The sequence below is a fragment of the Pleurodeles waltl genome, chromosome 1_2 (genome assembly GCF_031143425.1).
Source record: "Pleurodeles waltl isolate 20211129_DDA chromosome 1_2, aPleWal1.hap1.20221129, whole genome shotgun sequence".
Taxonomy (NCBI): domain Eukaryota; kingdom Metazoa; phylum Chordata; class Amphibia; order Caudata; family Salamandridae; genus Pleurodeles; species Pleurodeles waltl.
The window spans coordinates 1,310,981,718-1,311,001,219 of record NC_090437.1 but is presented as its reverse complement, the minus strand read 5'-3'; the positions used below and the strand labels follow the sequence as shown (position 1 = coordinate 1,311,001,219).

General features: G+C 45.0%; 1 protein-coding gene across 1 annotated transcript in view; it reads right to left on the bottom strand.

Moving 5' to 3' along the window:
* Positions 1 to 407: 407 nt before the first annotated feature.
* SMYD5 (SMYD family member 5) overlaps positions 408 to 19,502 on the bottom strand; it is a 97,859-nt gene continuing 78,764 nt past the window's right edge. Inside the window, exons 12-13 of the mRNA XM_069205600.1 lie at positions 7,952 to 8,022; positions 408 to 3,825 (exon numbers count right to left, since the gene is read on the bottom strand). Coding sequence (XP_069061701.1) covers positions 3,681 to 3,825; positions 7,952 to 8,022 — 216 coding nt within the window. The 3' untranslated portion in view covers positions 408 to 3,680. The remainder of the gene's footprint in view (positions 3,826 to 7,951; positions 8,023 to 19,502) is intronic.

Here is a 19,502-nt window from a genome sequence, read left to right as displayed (position 1 = left end):
AATTCATTCCCTGTTGATTATTTGCACTAGATGAAGTTGTATTATGTACACTCTCCATCACAGAACACACTATTTAAGATAAATAGAACAAAAAAGATACCCTCTTCCTTTTCCATGTCACCATTTCTCATCTTTACTATTCTCTGGGTGGTAAAAGGGGTGAAAAGTGAGATATTTCTAAATAACAGGTTTAATGCTCTGAACTGTGCCTGGTGCAGCTCATATCATGGCTTGTACTTCTGCTGCTTCAGCTGGAGTAAAAAAGTAGGTCAATTTCACATACTGTTTGGCACTAAAAAAGCTAAAGGCGGTGGTGTTCTGCATCAGTTGAGTGGTGGGAACAGATATCCCGCACCAATGTGTAGGCAGTGATCTACATGGAAGAAAGAATCAAGGTTGTTTCCGACTGACAGTGTTACACTTCTTTATATTTTGCTGTGATGGCAAGTGATAACTCGCTAGGTTACAGTGCTTCAAAGTCATCAGGAAAGTTCTACTGTGCTATCAAGCTGAATAGTAACGAAAGAGCGTGTAAACAGAGGACTGGTAGGAGCTTGCATAGGTCTATACTCAGGTGGAAATGTGTGCTCCTGACATATCTTAGTCTATCATCTACAGTTCAACATAAACCAAGGCTTTAAGCTACGGGGATTCAATGAGTGACTTCCACAGACAAAGTAAAAGCACGCTTAAGGACAGCCTCAACAGACTGTACATCTTTTAACATGTTCTGGACTGCCGAAGGGATTTCATGCACACTATTTAAGTTTACTGAAGGCATTAGGACCAATGAAGTGGAAGTTAACTTCCTGAAACTTAGAAGTGAACAGGCATGAAGAACAAAAATGAACTAGATCCGCCATGTTGCTATAGCAGCAGCAACTCTTTGAACTTGGCTTAAGAGGTTATGTCTACTCTCTTAACACCAACTTACCAAGGAGGAGAATGCAAGCGAATACTGATGTTAACCTGTGTACTGGTGGCCCTAAGCCTCTTCTTTCAAGGACTGGTTTCAGGCTTGTAACATAATGCTATGTCCCCTAGCTTCCTACCACAAATTCACTTAGCCTCATCCCTTTTTCCAGATTTTTTTTTAAGGTGGGGGAGAGGCTTCCAACTGTTCTTCCCTGATGGGAAAGTGAGAATACATCTGCATCCTTCTGAATGACTGTAGTTAAAGCTACTTCTAAGCATAGGTTAGTCAAAGTGAGCATCCTTTTAAGAAATGGCGTTCACAACACATTGTTCACGAAATATGAGAAGCAGCCTGAGCAGTGCCTTGCAGAAAACACTGATGTGGATGTGTCAAAGATCACGGGGAAGGAATCTTCCTGGCAGCAGTGAAAATTCTAAATATTAAAACAGTACTATTCAGGGTAATCATAATTAACAGTCTATCAAACAGCGGAAAGCATTGTATGCAATCAAGGTGCAAACATGAAAAAAAGTCCTAATATTACGGCCAATCCTCCATCTCTTACACAGGATAGACAAAGAAACCCAGAAGATTAATGTAATAGATAAATGCAATACAGTCAAAATATTAGGTTTAAATGAATGAATGGTCTGAATGTCTAAGTGGAAGATCATAGGGGGCTCGGCAACTTAGAGAGACTGAACTTGACAGACTCTTCTAGCCAATGTGATGGCTCCAACAGCTGCACACAATAGTCTCATGCCATACTATGGGACCATAAGCAGCAGCCTGTCTGAACTTTTCAATATTCAATAGGAGAATTCTGGTACAGTCAGGCGACCATTAAAAACAAGAACTGGTAAATTGTGAGAAGACGGATTAAGGCACCAACCTATTTTCATACCAATGCCGAATCACAGCAACCACATAATTTGTCCCCTCCCTGTTTTATAGTGAACTTATTTCAGCTGACTTCAAAGGAAAAGTTGATACTGAGAGGCCGGCATGTTTTAGGATTATAGGTTCAGTATTTTGGTCATTCAACAGAGAAATAAGGGATAGCAAATCAATACTTTGTTGCTCCCAAGCTGCTGCTACGTGGGGAGAATCAGCTTTTATTTGTGTTAGTCACAGGATCAGAGAAGCAACATATTCTGGACCATCTGTAAACCACCTGGGTCACTGTACACAGTGTCGGATATTGTGTCAGATGTTGGGCATTAACAGGGAAAGACATGTCCTTCACCTCTGCAGGAACTACATCCATCACCAAGTGATACCACCGTTGTGGGTCAGTGACACACTGCCGGTATTGTAGAACACTGTGCTTTCTGTACATACTGGTACCTTCTTCCTGCTCAAGAGATGCAAGGAAGGCATTTCAGCTTCAACAAACCGCTATGAGTTGGCAACTGCTTACAAAGAAAAACTAGCCTTTCCTTGCAGCCAAAGGATGTGAACTACTAAGGGCCTTTAGTGGACCCCATTTTCAAAGACGGCAGGGAATCCGCAGCAGAATTCTGTGGCGAACAACAGACAACAGACTAGCACATTACCCAACATGTGGTCCTGCAAACTGCATGTTTTGCAAAAGTTAGGAATGCTTATTTCTATCATGCGTAAAGAGCTAAGGATTTTGAATAAATTTAGACTGAAGGAATAATGCTTAGTCAATATTCATACTGAGGGCAATGGCACAGAAGCCAGAGTAACTTCCATTTCATCTGTCGAAGAGGATATCTCACTTATTAGTTGGGTAGAGTGAAATGTATAGAAAAATATGCATCATTACTGTGAACAGCATATCCTTCAGGTGAAAATATCAACACCCGCATTAGTGACAAATTCCCCTAACAGGCAATCCGGAAAGGACTACCAGAGCAGCAGAACAGTGCCAGTAAATCAAAAAAACAGAACAAAGCAAAATGACACTGTGTAGTGTTCAGCTCATTAACAATATTCTTCTGGAAATGCAGCCAGTAATCTCAGTTGACAAAGTACATCTGATGGTATTGTAGGTGAAGAGAAGGGAATGTCGGAGAGATGAAAGGCCAGGAAGCATTTCTTGATGAAGTCTGGATCCTACACCGGTCACAAAGTTTAACCTCAAGACCATGAAGACATCAAGTCTGAAGATTACAAAGACCACTACCTGCGTTGCATCAGCATGCCAACTGCAAAATAAATACAGAGAATGCCAGCCGTGCTTCAGACTGTTAAGGGCACTAGTGGCAAAAGAGAAATGCACAGATTTCTCCAACAACACTCGGGTTACACAAGAGAGTTAATGATTAAGTGAATATTTGCACGCATTCTCTAACTCAGTATACTGAAACTTCATGCCTACAATTAGCTACTATTCGCTTTGTCTATTTTTGTGCACTCACATTTTTGTCAGTGCTTGCTTTGTGTTTTAAATCTACTTTTGGGAGGAAGGTTTATGCTGAGGTAGTGCCCAGGGATACTCTTGCCAGATGTGTGCAAGACCTAAAACGTGGCTCTGTAGCAGTTGAGACAGATGTTACTGTCCTTTTTCAGGCCAGGCTGATAGGATGGAGCAGATACCTAAGAAACAAGCACAGAGGAGTCCGGAACAAGCCCCCCCCCCCACCCCTACGGGATACATAGGGCCAAATGTTAAAGCCTGAATGCTTCTCACCCTCCTCCCTTGACCCCACTTAGAGACTGACTAAGAGCTTGTAGGAGGAGCCCCTCAGCCATGTTTCCAATGTTGTTTCTAGGAGGCCTGTGTAGAGCCTGGATATCAAACATCAGTCATTTCATCTTCCAGCTCTGCATCATCAGTCTCTCCCTCGCCTTCTATTTCCTCCTCTTCTTCAGACGTTACGCTGGTGTCATCAGCTTGATCAAGGCACTTTGGACAAGAGCAGACAAACAGGTAGTTCTCCCTTCAAAGAATAAAAAACATTTATCAAAGGGAATGAAATATGGCATAGACATGAAAATCCATACAATATTGTAGATCTGTGACTACTTTCACACATACAAACACATCTGACTCAAGTTATGTTTACGTTGGTTAATTCATAGGAAAAGTTGTATTTGCTTTTCTAATAACTCCAGCTCTGATAAACAAATCTTTATGAAACAAATCTTTATGAAACATTCTAGAAAATAGTGAAATCTGCCTAAAGATGGAAGGGTTTATGACCACTGACTTCTTTGAGTGGAAGTTCTAACCGAGACTACAGAGTAAAAGGCGGACTACGTCATTACCACAAATGGCCTGAATACATGAACTACTTTCTTGTGTCTGCCTCTCTGATTCGGTGTAAATCTATGGAGAAATTTTTTTAATGGCTCCAAAATTCTGACGTGACTACATTTAGAGATCTAAAGACAATTGGGAACCAAGATATATGAACAAACCACAAATTCAAGTCTGAACTCAAAATCGGATTTGCCATGAAAAACAAATATTTATGTTGCAGTATTTTGATAGACGTAGATTCAGGCCGGAATTCTGGTGCCACATTTGGAAAGATATGTGGGAAGATATATGAATTGCTTAAAGCTTTGCCTCCGTTTCAGGAATATGCAAGGATAGTTGAAATAGACAACCTTATTTGGATGACAGGATAGGACATGGATCTTTTAGTGGGGTGGTGGTTTCCAGAAATTACATTTCCCAAATTCCCGTGTAGAAATGTGAGTGTCCGGAGTGTTAACAATTTTAACCATAGGAGATGTGTTGAGGGTAGTGGCGGCATGGATGCTTGGAACAGGGCATTGCTAAAAGCCTTGGCCTGTATGCTGTGAGTACAGGCTCAAATGGTATTGATCAGAGAGAATTGGAGAAGACTTCTCCCTGTGCTCAACTGGTACTGTTGTGGAAGCGTTTCTGAGAGTGGTCTTACTCTGTGCCCAGAAGAAACTGTAGACATGCTTTCATGGCACAGGGCCATGGCATGTAGAGTGTGCCTGCGGGCTCAAATAATACAGATGACACAGTACTGATCAGAGTGAACTGGAGAAGACCTCACCCTGTGCTCAACTGGTACTGCTGGAAGAGTTTCTGAGAATGGTCTTACTCTGTGCCCAGAAGGAATTGTAGACATGCATACATGGCGCAGGGCACTGCTAAAGGCCATGGCCTGTAGGGTGTGACCGTAGGCTCAAATAGTATAGATGACAGGGTACTGATCAGAGTGGATCGAATAAGGCTTCTCCCTGTGTTCAACTGGCACTGTTGTAAGACTTCATGAAAATGGCCTTGCTCTGTGCTCATAAGGGTCCATAGACATGCACTCATGGCATAGGAAATTGCTGAAGGCCATGTACCGTAGGGTGTGACTGCAGGCTCAAGTGGTACAAGGGACAAGGTACTGATCAGAGTGAATTTAAGAAGACCCCTCCCTGTGTTCAGCTGGTACTGTTGGAAGACTTTCTGACAATGGTCTTACTCTGTGCCCAGAAGGAACTGTAGACATGGAAACTTAGCAAAGGAACTGACTGAAAATCATGCCATGTACCCAATGCAGTTTGGCATGGCTGATTGTGGGTAATAAGAACAAAGGGCATTGCTGAAAGTCATGCCTTCTGCTCAGAAGTTGTGGTTGGAATGGGGAACCACACAATTACCATTGTAAATAATTTACTCAAACCTATGGTTGCCTACCAAGTATGCTAATATTTATAAGTTATATTTAATTTGGTTTTTGCTTTTAGAATATTCAGTACTCCAAATCATTCCTTATGATAGACATTGAGCTTCTACAAATGGTTAATTTTCCTGAGAGGATCACTAAAGTTAGTGTGAGCCAACAACGAAATTGCAAGGAGGCGGGGGACATGGTTGATATCACCAAAGCTACAGCAGGCTGTGGTGAGTGAGTCAGTAACTGTCAATTCCCAGGATAACAGCACTTTGCCACCTACCCCCCGTTAATAACTCTTTCCTGCGCACCAGCGCCCAGCAAAGGTGTGTCCATTTGGATGCGATGGACATCCTCCTAGGATCCTAATCAGAAGACACCACTTGTTAAATGACAGCTGTTGTACTCCAGGGTTTCAAATACAGCTGCTCCACTATTTACGACCAAGGAATACAACACTTGGTTGAAAAGACACCACTAAGTGCTGTTGACCAAGCACAAACTCTCCTCTTTCGAGAGGATGATTATGGCATGTAAATGGACAGCCTTCTCCAGAGTGTGTAATTTTGCATACCGTTAAAAAAAGGTACATTTTAAATCTATACACTGGTATGTCCGAGCTCTTTTATTAGACTCTGGCAGGCTTATATCTTAAGGACACGCTGAACACACACACCAGATTATGTTAGGCCACCAGGGAGACCCTATTAATAGATTATGTGGGATTCTATAAAGGTTGTGACTCATTTTGGAGCTACCAACCACCCCGTGACATAAGAGCTCCTCTCCAAAAGCCATGGTACTTGTGGAGGCTATGAAAGGCAGGCGTGTTTACCTATGGCCACTGGACCTCCTCTGCTTCCTAGTTACAGACTCCTGAGGGACCCTCGAACAGATAACCAAACCGTTTCTAAGCGAATTTAGAAGCCTGTTCTTCTTATCGAGGAAGTCAGACAGTGTAGGTCAGCTTTAGAAACTGTACTGACATGAGATATAGTTCTTGTCCACTTGTCAGAGGCATAGGCAGAACGAAGGAGGAATCAGGATGGAATGAAAGGTATAAAGCGCCAAATGCAATCTACAACTGTTCATCTAGTGGGAAAGAAAAAGATGGTACTCTGAGGCAGTGGATGCACGGAGGGAGAAGAGCCAGTCTACTTCTCTGCGTGCCCCTCAATACCACAAAATTGTAAATCTTGCATGAGATGTCCTGGTGCTCCACACCATGGACTATATACTTCCCATGAACCCAGAGTGAGGAAGGGAAACTTGATGTACCAGTGACAAGCTGAAGAAGCCACCTCAAATTATTCTCCTCTCTGGACCCATTTCAGAATTTGAGGTTTCAACTCCCATCCGTGATCCATTTTCAGTGGAAGACATCTGTGTGTCTCTGTACTGAGCCAGCACTATCCAGAATTTGTACACGTTTACTTATCTCTGAGTACTAGAAATCTACCAGTGCTATTCCATATTTATGGCATTTTTGTATCAGCACGGTGTGTGCCCTTGGTAATAAACACATTCTGCAAATTTTTAAATAGTCTCCCGTATAGCAACACAAGCTGAGTTGTAAACCCTTGCTGTCATACTTTTGAGAGGTTTGTCATTACTTTACGTAGTCTCTGTTCCATTTTTTTCTCCCGTCACTGGGTTCTGGTTTACTCTAGCACCCATATGTCTCATACAGACTGCACAAGCAAGTCACAAATATATTCTTCACTGCTGCAGAAGCACATACTATAAGAACTAGCTACCTTTGATGACATCCTTTCTGATGGATACAGATCCGTCTGTAGATTCTCATTCATATGAAATCTACTCCACAAACTGTCTGAATAGCAAAGAAAACAAAGTTTGCTTCTGTGCACAACCAAACCAAACCCTTCAGCTACACACACAGACCAACATTCATACGTGCAAAGGCTGCTGCATCTCAATGCATGTGCACGCTCATTACATGGCGTCAGAGAAGCGAACCACAAGTGCACAAACAAGCGCAGCTGTACCAACACCAGCACACTCGAAACAGTGCTTGGCTCAACCGTGCACACGTACATAAATCCCCACCGTTCCCTTCATACCTCAGCATCTTTATAAGACTGAACTTGGACTGTGCTGCATGAGTGAAAAGTGGTCTCTTTTCGATTCCACTCCTCAACAACATACACACAGCACACTAGTGTGCATTCCCCACCCATTAACATTTCACCCACGTTAAGGTACAGCTATGCCAAGGTGCTCACCCAATTACCCATACAGCCAGCAGCTCATTAACCGCGCGCAAGCGGTTGTGCAGTGGCAGAAGGGGCATGCCGCATATAAAAGCTCTAAATGCACAAAACTGCTCTCCCAGGGCATGTGATCGGTTTGAAACGTTTTAATACTGATCCCAAAAAGACCTGCTGCCTTCGCTCACCTGAGTGCCTTGTGCCGGCTGTGCCTGCTCCGCTCCCTCTGGCAGCAGTCTAAGTAGCTAATGCAGACTTCCTGCAAGATGACATAAGACAATAACAGCTAGACTGGAGGGTTTTAGTTTCAGAGAAGGCTATCAGCATTGCGCAAACATAATGTCAATGTACAAACCAGGAGCCAAGGTGCAAACTACGACATCCTTACCTGATATTAATGTGTAATGAGTGTATGGTGCATGCTGGGCATCAAACTACAAGCTAGAGGCAAAATGCAAGGTAGACATTCAGATTCAAGGTAGAAGCTATCAACTTAAACACCAGGTGGATGTTGAACATCAGGATGCAAGCTAAACATCACAGTGCACGCTAAACATCACAGTGCACGCTAAACATCACAGTGCACGCTAAACATCACAGTGCACGCTAAAAGGATGCATGCAAAACCTTAGGGAGCAAGCTACACCTCAGGGAGCAAGCTACACCTCAGGGAGCAAGCTACACCTCAGGGAGCAAGCTACACCTCATGGAGCAAGCTACACCTCAGGGAGGAAGCTACACCTCAGGGAGGAAGCTACACCTCAGGGAGGAAGCTACACCTCAGGGTGCATGCTACACCTCGAAATGAAAGGATAAAGTTATAGGGACAGGTAAATGTTAACATGCAGAGTAGACAATGAAAGCTCTTTAACAAAGATGTTTACATTTGAGAATCTGTAAAGTTCTGTTGCTCTTGTAAGCACCAATTGCACAAAACAATCTTGTAAAAGAGAAGTGCAAACGCCCTGCAAAAGGTGGAGACTGTGCAAGTGCTTTTCACGACTGAAAGCCCCAAGATAGTAGGAAAGCTTAGATGCCAGGACCGATTTAGGACACAACATCACAAGAAAGGATATGTAACAAAGATGGTGCCCTTATAAAAAGAAGGTACTAACTGCATATCACAACTACATACAGAACGATTCCCCACTGTGGGCAATGTAGTCTCTGCAGATGGAGGGGTAAATTGGACACATCAGTGATTATAAATACGTTCAAAACTCATTCTTGTTCTACAAGTTCTTTTCAAACACACACAATATCGAGTGGGGGAGAAAATGCCCAATATATTTATTAAAATGCTAATACAAGTTCAAATTGTAATTTTTTTTATCTCTAGTGATTTATTTTCTTTTTTTTTAAATCGTATCTGTAACAGTAACGACCAACAAGTGGATCCATGGTCTGCGTGCCAGTTCTCAGGGCACAGTTTTCTATTAATTGATTTTCTCTGCAGAAATAAGTATTTGTTTAGTTTTTGGTTCCTTAATGTGAGTTCATTATAGTAGATGTATCCATTCCAATGGCACATTCACTATTGTTCCCATTTCTCCCCAGTTTTAAAGGGCACCCTTGACCACTGATTCTTCCCTGAGTCATGTCGTGGGATATGGCTGTAACCTTATAAGAAAAACAAAGTGACACTTGTGCTGAATGCGGTCAGGGGAAGGAACTACACTCCTTCAACTATTGAATAACATGTTGACTTGTCGCTTTGTGAACAAAGTAAACATCTACAGAAAAACACTGCTCTCCCATTACTGAAACACATCAGTTAGACCCCACTCTACTCGTCTAATCACAGAACAAGTAAACTCAGCGCACCAGTGTACTTCTGGATCCGATGCCCAGACGCGAGGCCCTTGCTCGCTGCCCCACTGGTTTCAAGCTAGCCTGGCTGATGAAGGGCGATACCCTGAAACTGGTCCTGGGATGCTTCTTTGCTGTCCAGGAAGGACCTGGCCTGGCAGTTCGGGCTGGACTGTTCTTATCGGGATCAAGGTCAAGACTGATTTGCATATGGCTGGGTCCAAACTGGGGTGACATGGCGAGCAAAATAACAATGGATTAAACCCAGATATGTGACTGGGGGTGAGTGTTTGAAACGTTCCAACACTCCAGCCATCATTTTATTTTGTGAGATGTTGGCAAACCTAAATAGCCAGACTTTGACCCCAGGAGCCATATTGCAAGGTTGAGTGACTTGGGGGTCTAGGTGTCCGATTTGACCCTGATTCTCTGTGCTGCTGCAGAGTTTCTCTTGGGGGACTGCTGAAAGGTACAGTAGTATGCTGAACGAAGGCTGGCTTGCCCAAGTGGGAGCCACAAGGATCATGGTGAGAGATGTTTGCCTGATCCTTCGAACCAGAAATAGAAAGAGAGAGGTGGAAAAGTGCAGGAAAATATCCCTGACTAACTCGTCCATAGAGCGTTGCTCTTCGATAGTGGCTACGGATACCTGGAAACAAAGTGTGGGCGGTTTGCGTTTTCTGCCTTGGCGAAATGGTCTATGTGAGGAGCTCCCATTTTTTTGAAGTATGACTGGAGGACTTGGGTGAGTTCCCACTCGTAGACTTCTTGCTGCATCCTGCTGAGCAGGTCTGCAAAGTTGTTGTCTGTTCCTGGAACATACTCCGCCTATAGGTGAATGTGGTGGTGAAAAGCACAATTCCATATGGTCTGAGACAGGTGTGATAGTTGTGAAGACCGTGCCACCCCTCTATTTTTGGAAGTAATACATGGCTGTCATGTTGTCCATCTGGACTAGGACAACCATGTGGGACAGGTGAAGAAGGGAAGCATTCAGTGCCAGGAATACTTCCCGCAGTTCCAGGTAGTTTCTCTGTAGGGACCGGTGTCTGGCATCCCACAGATCTTGAACTGTCAAGTCTTTAAGTTGAGCACCCCAACCCATTCGTGATGAGTCTGTGGTTAATGTGATGTAAGGCACAGAGTTTAGAAAGGGCCACTCCTTCAAAAGGTTCGTGGTGTTCCACGCATGCAGAGAACGGTGAGTCTGGCAGTCTAACAACACTAGGTCTTCCATGTAATCCTGTGACTGAAACCATTGGTGAGACAGACACTGTTGTAGGGGATTCATGTGTAGTCTGGCGGGGGGGGGGGCTATGGCAATGCAAGAAGCCACCATCTCAAAGAGGTGCATGGAGTTCCTTACCATTTAGGATTGATTTTCCTGAAACGGACGTAGAAGTGTCTGACAATTCAGAATTTGAGCTTGATTGGGTTATTCTAACCATAAATATGCATTCGAAATTGCTCCCAAGTAGGGTTAAACTTGTAGTTGTCGGAATGTTGAGAGTGAACCCCAGTTTGTGAAGGAGGTCCACTGTTATCCGAGTGTGTTGCTGGTAATAGTGCATTGTACTGGCTTTGATGAGCCAGTCGTCCAGATAAGGAAAGACGTGGACGTTTCGTCTTCAAACGTGTGCTGCGATTATGGCTAAGCATTTTGTGAACACCCTGGGAGCAGTAGTCACCCCGAAGGGAAGGACTTTGAACTAATAATGTTTGCCTGCAATGACATATCATAAGCATTTTCAGTGTACTGGGTGGACTGGTATGTGAAAGCAGGCGTCCTTTAGATCTAGAGCTGTCATAAAGTCGCCCTGCTCTAGAAGTGGAATGAAATCCTGAAGAGTGACCATGTGGAAGTGTTCTGATTAGATGTATGTATTTAGAGGTCGGAGATCCAGTACTGGTCTGAGGGGCCCATCCTTTTTGGGAATCAAGAAATACAAAGAGTATACTCCTGATCCTTGGTGATGGGCAGGACAGGCTCTATGGCTACTTTGAGAAGAAGGGCTTAGACCTCTTGCTTGAGAAGCGCTAAATGTTCCTGCGATTATCTATGGGTGCGAGGGGAAATGTTGGGAGGTGTGGTAATGGGCTCCAGGCAATTGCCATATTGGATACTGGCAAGGATCCATTGGTCCGTGGTGACTGCGTCTCAGACGGTGTGAAAGTGTTGGAGTCTTCCCACGACAGGTGTTGGATGGTTGGGGAGAAGGCGTAAGTAGTTACTGTTTGGCCGAAGAGGAGGATCCGCCCGTGGGATACTCTTTCCTCTCCCTTTGTTATCTGACCCCCCTGTAGGAGCCTTTGAAATAACTTCTACTGTAGGAAGAATGGGGCTGTCTAGTCTGTGATGTGGAAGCCGGTCATGGAGTATTTGTGTGCTCCCCTGTACCTTGGGTGAAGAAAGAAACCTCTCTGGGTGGGAGTTTGTAGGGCACCTGTGGCCTTGGTGGTCTCCTTCATCTTGTCAAGTGATGTATCCCTTTGTGGTCCAAACGTGCTCTTTGTCAAAGGAAATGTTCAAAACAGCCTGTTGGATCTCTGGCTTGAAGATGGAACACCGAAGCCAAGCATGCCATCTCAGGAGCATACTGGTGTTAATCCCCTGGGCTGCTGCATTAAGGACGCATCAGATACAGTTGTTCATAATACTCTGGTCCTCAGAGACCATTTGTTGTCCCCATCTATGGTGCTTTTCAGGGAGGTATTTTATCAATTCCTCCATCTCATCCCAATGTGTCCAATCGTATCATGTCAAAAGGGATTGAGAACCGGCAATGTGCCAATGATGTGGGGTTTGCGCCACCATCCTCTTTCCTGCAGCATCATTTTCTTTACTCTACTTTTCTGGGGGAGGAGAGTCCCTGGTGGCTTGACTATTAGCCTGTTTATGGGCGGTGGTGGCTACTACGGAATCAGGTGGTACTTGTTCCCTGCTGTAAAGAGGATCTAAAGGGGCTGCCTTATATTTCTTATTCACCCGTGGTGTGATCTCTCTCAAGGGCACAGGTTCCCTATATACATGTCCTCCGCATGCCTAAGCATACCAACGATATTGAGTGTTCCTATGCGTGGAGGAAAGAGTTTCAAACAAGAAGTCCTGTTCTACGGGTTCTTTGTGAAGTCCACGTGGTGGAATGGAGCAGCCCTAGAGACCACCTGCTGATGGGAGCTAGTGCCCTCTGGAGGGAAGGGGTGAGCAGGGTAAAGATCCGGGTCATTTGGAGTAATGGGATCTGGGTCATAAGCATCCCATGTATCCATATCATCAGGAGGACCCCCTAAACCCCAAGTGTAAGACTGCATTGACGCCTGAGGTGTGTCATCCCCTTGTATAAGTGATTGGGGTAGAGGTGATGAAGGTGGTGGAGGCGGAGGTGGTGGAGAAAGCCTGTGAGCTGGGCTAGTAGCCTTGTCCTTTGTCCTCTTTTTTGGAGGGACAGGAATGTCCAGAGCCTCCTCAAAAGTCAATTTCCTCTTTGGAAGCACAGGACAGGAAGGTGTTGCTATGATGCAGCCTGTGCCTTTTTGAATATGAAGTTTGTGCTGTCTAGCGGCCATCTTTTCAAGTACTTGCTCAACTGGAGAAGGACTGGTGGAAGACTAGCCTGAGTCTCTGGATTCCGAAGGCTTCGGCGCCACAGGTTTGTGCAGTTGGATCTTGGTTGGTGCCAAGGTCGAAGCAGACAGCTGCCAGATCGGTCCTAAAGTTTGGATAGACACCAAAATGATCTCTTGGTCCAAGGTGGTCGAGGTCAAAGCCAAGGCTTTAGGCTTTGCAGCCATTTTTGGTACCAAGTTGGAAGGCGGGGCAGTCGAAACAGTCTTTCGGTACCGACCATGGCCAGATGGCAGTGGCAGACTTGCAACTTCTAGAACAGGCTGTAGGACCTTCTTGTCGGGTTTCTGTGGGACAACACGGGCCACAGTACTCATGCGCTGAGCTGAGGAAAATTCTCGGAGCTGTCTTGGATGGAAAAAGCTTCCTTCTCTTGCGCTGCTGGTTCCTCCTGAGTGAGTTTTTCCCCAAAGAGGTCCATGTTGTCATCCGGCACCTTCTGAGCCATTTCCAGTTCACAAGCCCTTCGGTCCCGAAGAGTCATTTTGTATCTAAGTGACTCACAGGCATCGCAGTCTGCCTTACAGTGGCCTGGAGAGAGGCAAAGGTTGCAAACAAGGTGCTGGTCAGTGTTGGTAGGTGTGCTGGGAACCTAGCGTGGCACCGAGGACAGAAGCAGAATGGCGTAAAGTTCCAGCAGGGAACCATTTCAGTCAATGCCGTTGCCACACAGAAGGTAGGCCTGAGACGGGTGCTAACACCCCGTGCAGCAGTCGGTCGAAGCCTGAAATGACAAAAAGCGTAAGGAGCACTGAGGCAGAAAAGCGTGATCTAATAAAAAACTGTCGGAACAGAAAAGGAAGACTGAAAACCGAGCTGGAGTCGAAAAGACGTAGTGGAGACACATGTTCGAACCACACAGCGCAATATCACAGAGAGGAGAAGTCACTATCTCATGACTCCGAACACTTCTTGAAGAAAAACAACTTGCACCACTCTGGACCCAACACTAGATGGCAAGAGTATGCACAGCATGTGTATCTACACCCACACATGCCATTGAACAGAGGGTTTAGAGAATTAAATGCTCACCATCTACCTATGCTACCATCTACCTATGCTGTGGCATGGGGGACACAAAGGATTATGGTCTTTGAACTGGTACATCAATGTTCTTTTTCTCTTTCTATTATAAGAATTACTTTAAACATTTGCAACTAACCACAAAAACGACATTTAGTTGTTGCAAGCCTTAGATTGCTGTCAAGTTTTTATGTAAATCTGTTTGAGTCATGGGCAAAGACATTGCTGCCTTCTTTCCTTCTGAGGTCAGTATACTGAACTCTAATAAAGTGAGTAACAGTAAAGAATACATGCTTCTTCGAATCTTCCCTGGTCTCTTCTGATTCCACCACCCTGAACTGGGAAGGAATAATACGTCTCATTATCTTCTTTCTAATGTGGACAGAAAAATAACTGGACGCATTTTTCTGTCATACCCATCAGCTTGATGAAAAATCACATTTCCACATTATGGTGCACTGTGGATTTGGACAAAAAGCTACTATTCTGTTTACATTCTAGCAAAAAATGCCAACTGTAATCTTTTCATGTCACCAAGGATCTTATAAAAGACTCCCCCTTCACATGGGTTTAACGTGGGTAGACGCTCCCACTCTCATGCGCCTGGCTGCTGCCGTCTTCCCACATGGAACTGTGCTGTTTGCCTGATGTCGAGTAGGCTGCTGCCTGTCTATGATCCGGGGATGCCACCTTACCTACACTGGTCCTAAGAGAACCCTCACTGTATAGCACTTCAGGGTGTGCCAGCTTGTTATGGGCACTGTGTGACCGTGCTAACCAGGACTTGTTAAATCCTATCCTCCGAGGCACTTGAAACAAGAGGAGTTTAGGATTTTCTCAACAAACTTTTAAGTGGCACATTGGATCAATCCTCCAACTTCTCCCTTAAAATATCCAACTATTACCACAAGGACGTCTTACTTAGGCACACAGGCTCTCATGCACAAAGATTACATTGAAAGAATTGTAATTGCAATACTGCAATTTGCCGTTCCTTAAAAGGAGTGTTCAAAGATTAATTTGTTAAAAGTGGTCACAATATGCGCACAGACTTTTAACAAACTTATTTGCATTTTAGGAACCCACCTAAGTATTAATAGGTCAGTCCCCAAAATATCGAATGGGATTGATTGCAATTTGACTGACCTCAATAATATGCACGAGGATGGTTGGAAACTGAAACCCACTACGACTGGCTACAATAACCGGCAGGGTGGCCTGCTCGAAGCTTTTACATAAAGAATAAAAAAAAAATTATTATTATTTTTTTTTTAAATGCAGCCTGTTTTCCTTTAAACGGGGTGCATTTAAAAAAAAAACATACAAAAATTACACAAACCTTTTTTTAAGAGCAAGCAGTGGCCTCATAAACTACTGCATACTCATAAAAACGTTTTTGTGAACATTCGCAAAGGGAAAGGGGTCTCACTGCGAGCCCTTCCCCTTCGTGAATGCCTTACCACCTCGTATAAGGAGGTGGTAATATATTTATGTTTTGCAACTGAATTTTGAACGCAAAACATTGATACATAGGTTAATAATTCGGTATCTGGAAGGACACCCTTAACTCTCCCCTTCAAAATATCGAATCTCTATCTATCCCCAAACCCAAACTGTGATTTGGTAAGATTTGCTTACATCATATTAATACACAATAATACACAAATTGGGTCTGGTGAATAAATAAATGCCATTTTGCAGTCGGAAAGGCTCCAATTTTCAGATTCAAGGCTTTACTGACCGTAAAATGGTTTTGTAAACAAGGGCCATAGTTTCTTGTAGGCAAAATATGGAGATGAAACTCATATGTAAGTAGAGTGTAGGACGATCGTGTGTTGTGTTTATCTCAGTCACACTTCTATTCATTAAACAAATGTGACTACAATCTGCCAGTGGATGCAGAAGTTGAAGACAGAGTCAGTACTTGTAGGACAGGAAACTATACTCTATATTACCAGGACTATGTACATACTTTAAACAATCGCCCTCACATAACAACCTGGATTGTTCGTGTTGATTCTTAGTTGTCGTGTTAAGCTCCTATGTCTAACTTGTGGTACTTCATCAGCTGAGTTGTGAAAATGTAGTATGTAGGAAAGTACCCTCTTTTTGGAATGCTGTCAGTGTGCTTTCACTGTTTTTCACTGGGATCCTGCCAACCAGGACCCCACTGATTGTGCTCTCTCCCTCTAAATTTGGTTGCTTAGGACTCTGCGCACCCCACTATTGGATCCCCCATGGGCTGCAGCATGTACTGTGCCACACATGGGGGCCCAGCAAAAAAATGCCTGCAGGCCTGCCCTTGCAGGCTGCGTGAAAAGGTGCATGCACCCTTTCACTACAGGTTACTACACCAGGCCACTGCAAGTCACCCCTATGGTAGGCCCTCCTAGCCCAGAGGGCAGGATGCAGGTACCTGTGTGTGAGGGGACCCCTGCATGAGCAGAGGTGCCCCTACGAACTCCAGCTCTATTACACTGGACTGCATAAGTGTGGGGAAGCCATTTTACCCGCATCCAGCTACATAATGGTAACTCCGAACCTGGACATGTTTGGTAACAAACATGTCGGAATCAAACCCCAATACAGTTGCCACTATTGGTTGTATGGGTCCATGCATTCTGGGGGCTCCTGAGGGGACCCCCAGCATTGCTCCTACCAGTCTTCTGGGTTTTTCCAGACAGCTCGCGCTGCTGCCATCCCTCAGACAGGTTTCTGCCCTCCTTCTGCTTGACCAGCTCAAGCAGAGGAAGGTTTTCCTGTGGGAGAAGGAGTTAACACCCTCTCCCTTGGAAATAGTGTTACATAACGTGGAATGGGGTAGCCTCCCCAAGCCACTGGTATGCTTTGAAGGGCACATTTGGTGCTGTCCTTGCATAAACTAGTTTGCACGAGTCCAGGGACCCCTGGTCCCTGCTCTGGCATGAAACTGGACAAAGGAAAGGGGAGTGACCACTCCCCTGTCCATCACCACCCCAGGGGTGGTGCCCAGAGGTCCCCCAGGTGGACACTTAATTCTGTCATCTTGAATCTAAGGTGGGCAGAGGCCCCTGGTGCATCTGAGTGGCCAGGCCAGGTAGGTGGTCACAGCCCCCTCCGGATAGGTGGTCACCCTTCTAGGTGACCAATCCCCCTCTTCCTGGGCTACTTAGGGTCTCCCTCTTGGGTGGGGCCTCAGATTCAATGTGCAAAATTCCACAGGGCTCCTCTGCATCGTGTACTTCATCTTCTGGCCACTGGGACTGCAACTGGACCCTCCAGGAACCGACAATCTGCAACTACAGCGAAGACTCCGCTCTGCAACATTGTTTCTCCTGCTCCTTCCAGGAACTGTAACATTTCCCCGGCTGTGCATCCTCTGAGGGCGACAAGTCTTCAGCCTGCACAAGAAGTAAGAAGGAATCTCCCTTGGCGTGAAGGAGTCACTCCCCTGCATCTGCAGGCACCAACTGCAACAACGACCGGCTGCGTGGATCTTATGTCCTCAGGAGCTGCATGGATCGTGCATCACAGGTGGCGGTCTGGAGTGGTCCTCTCTACCAGCTGTCCAACTTGGGAGACGGTAAGCCCTTGGCTCTCCTTGCAGGACAGTATCCCTGTGCACCGTGACTCTTGCAGCTAGCAAGGCTTATTTGCTTCTCCTCCAAGGGATCTTGAGGCTCTGTGTAGCCCTGACCCCCAGCATTCCTTCCTGCAAAGCACAGTCTCCTGCCTACTGCTCCAGCGACGTGGGACTCCTCTTCAGGTGTGCTGAGTGGGCCTCTGTGCGACTACTGTGCCTGCTGCCAGTGGGTTACCTGTGGGGGCTGCCTCCTCTTCTTGTGACTCTCCCAGTCCCTTGAACCTTGTTCGTCCTCTTCAGCCTTGCAAACCTTCTTCTCAGTCTCTTGCATTTGCCAAGGCTTGTTGGTGGTTTTCCAGCACCAGTGACCGACTGCATCTCGACTGCCGACGTGGGACATCACTTGCATCACTTCTGGGACTCCTCTTCGGCTCCTGTGCTGCACTGCTGACCTTTGTCCACTGTCGACCTGATCCTGCATCCACAGAAGGGTGGGTAGTGGCTCCTGCCACAACCAGACACTCCATCACAAACTGGACTTGGTCCCCTTCCTTTGTAGGCCCTCTTCTGTCAGGATCCACCTTTGGGTTCTTCCAGTCTCAGTTGGGTCTTGCGTAATCCTTTTCCAAAGTCCTCCTGCTGGTATTGGGGAAAACCAGTTGCTTACCTCTGCTCTCCTAGTCACTGTGGGTCACTTTGGTACTCACCTCTTGGTTCCCCCAGCTTCCTTCTACTGATTCCACTTCATTGGGTGGGGAACTGTCTTTCACATTCCACTTTCTTAGTATATAGTTTGTCCCTCCCCTATAGCCCCCACTATTTGCTATTGCTTTTACCAATGCTTATTGCTTTCTATGCTATTTACTGATTGCTAATGTGTATATAATAGTTTGTTTACTTACCTCCAGTTGGGGGACTGCTTATTTAGTATTCTAGTATTTGTCTTACTATCAAAGTACCTTTGTTTTTTTTAACACTGTGTGGTCTACCGCTCGAGAGCCTGGCTTCTAGACACTGACTACACTACACTAATAGGGGATACCCGGACCTGGTATAAGGTGATAACACCATAGGTGCTCACCATACACCAGACCAGCTTACTACATAGTCATCCACCATTGCTTTGACCTAGTGAGCGCCAATCCGTAATGAGACTGCCCCAATTAGATATATTGTTATATGCACATCAGTGACAATGATATTCTATTGCATATTTAAACCCCACTATAAATCCCCATTTTCATAAATTGGATCTTATCACAGGAACATTAAATCATCTTCATTTGTCTGTTCTTCATTTGGGCATTTTTAATGTACTGCTTACAGAAGATTCAGACATAAGAACAATCAAGAAAGTGGGAAGGAATGAGAGAGTGGAGGAGGAAAAGGAGGGTGCAGGACGGGTAAGGAAATGCATAAGGGACAGGGCGTTTGAAACTATTACAGGATGCTTAGAAGGCTGGTGAGTGGCTGAAGGCAAAAAACTGATTGACAATCACTGTCAGTTAGGAGACCTGGGTAATTCATCCTTATCTGCCCTAACCCAATGCTGCTCAACCATCATTTTGTTGGTTATCAAGGCCTGTCTTATGACACAAGTTTACACTTCTGCAAGTCCAGTGAGTAAAATTGCCTAATGAGATTACTTTGAATTTTTTGGGGCTTTGCTAGTAGCTACTTTGATTCAAATGCTTCAAATTGAGTCCTGTTCTATTTTCTT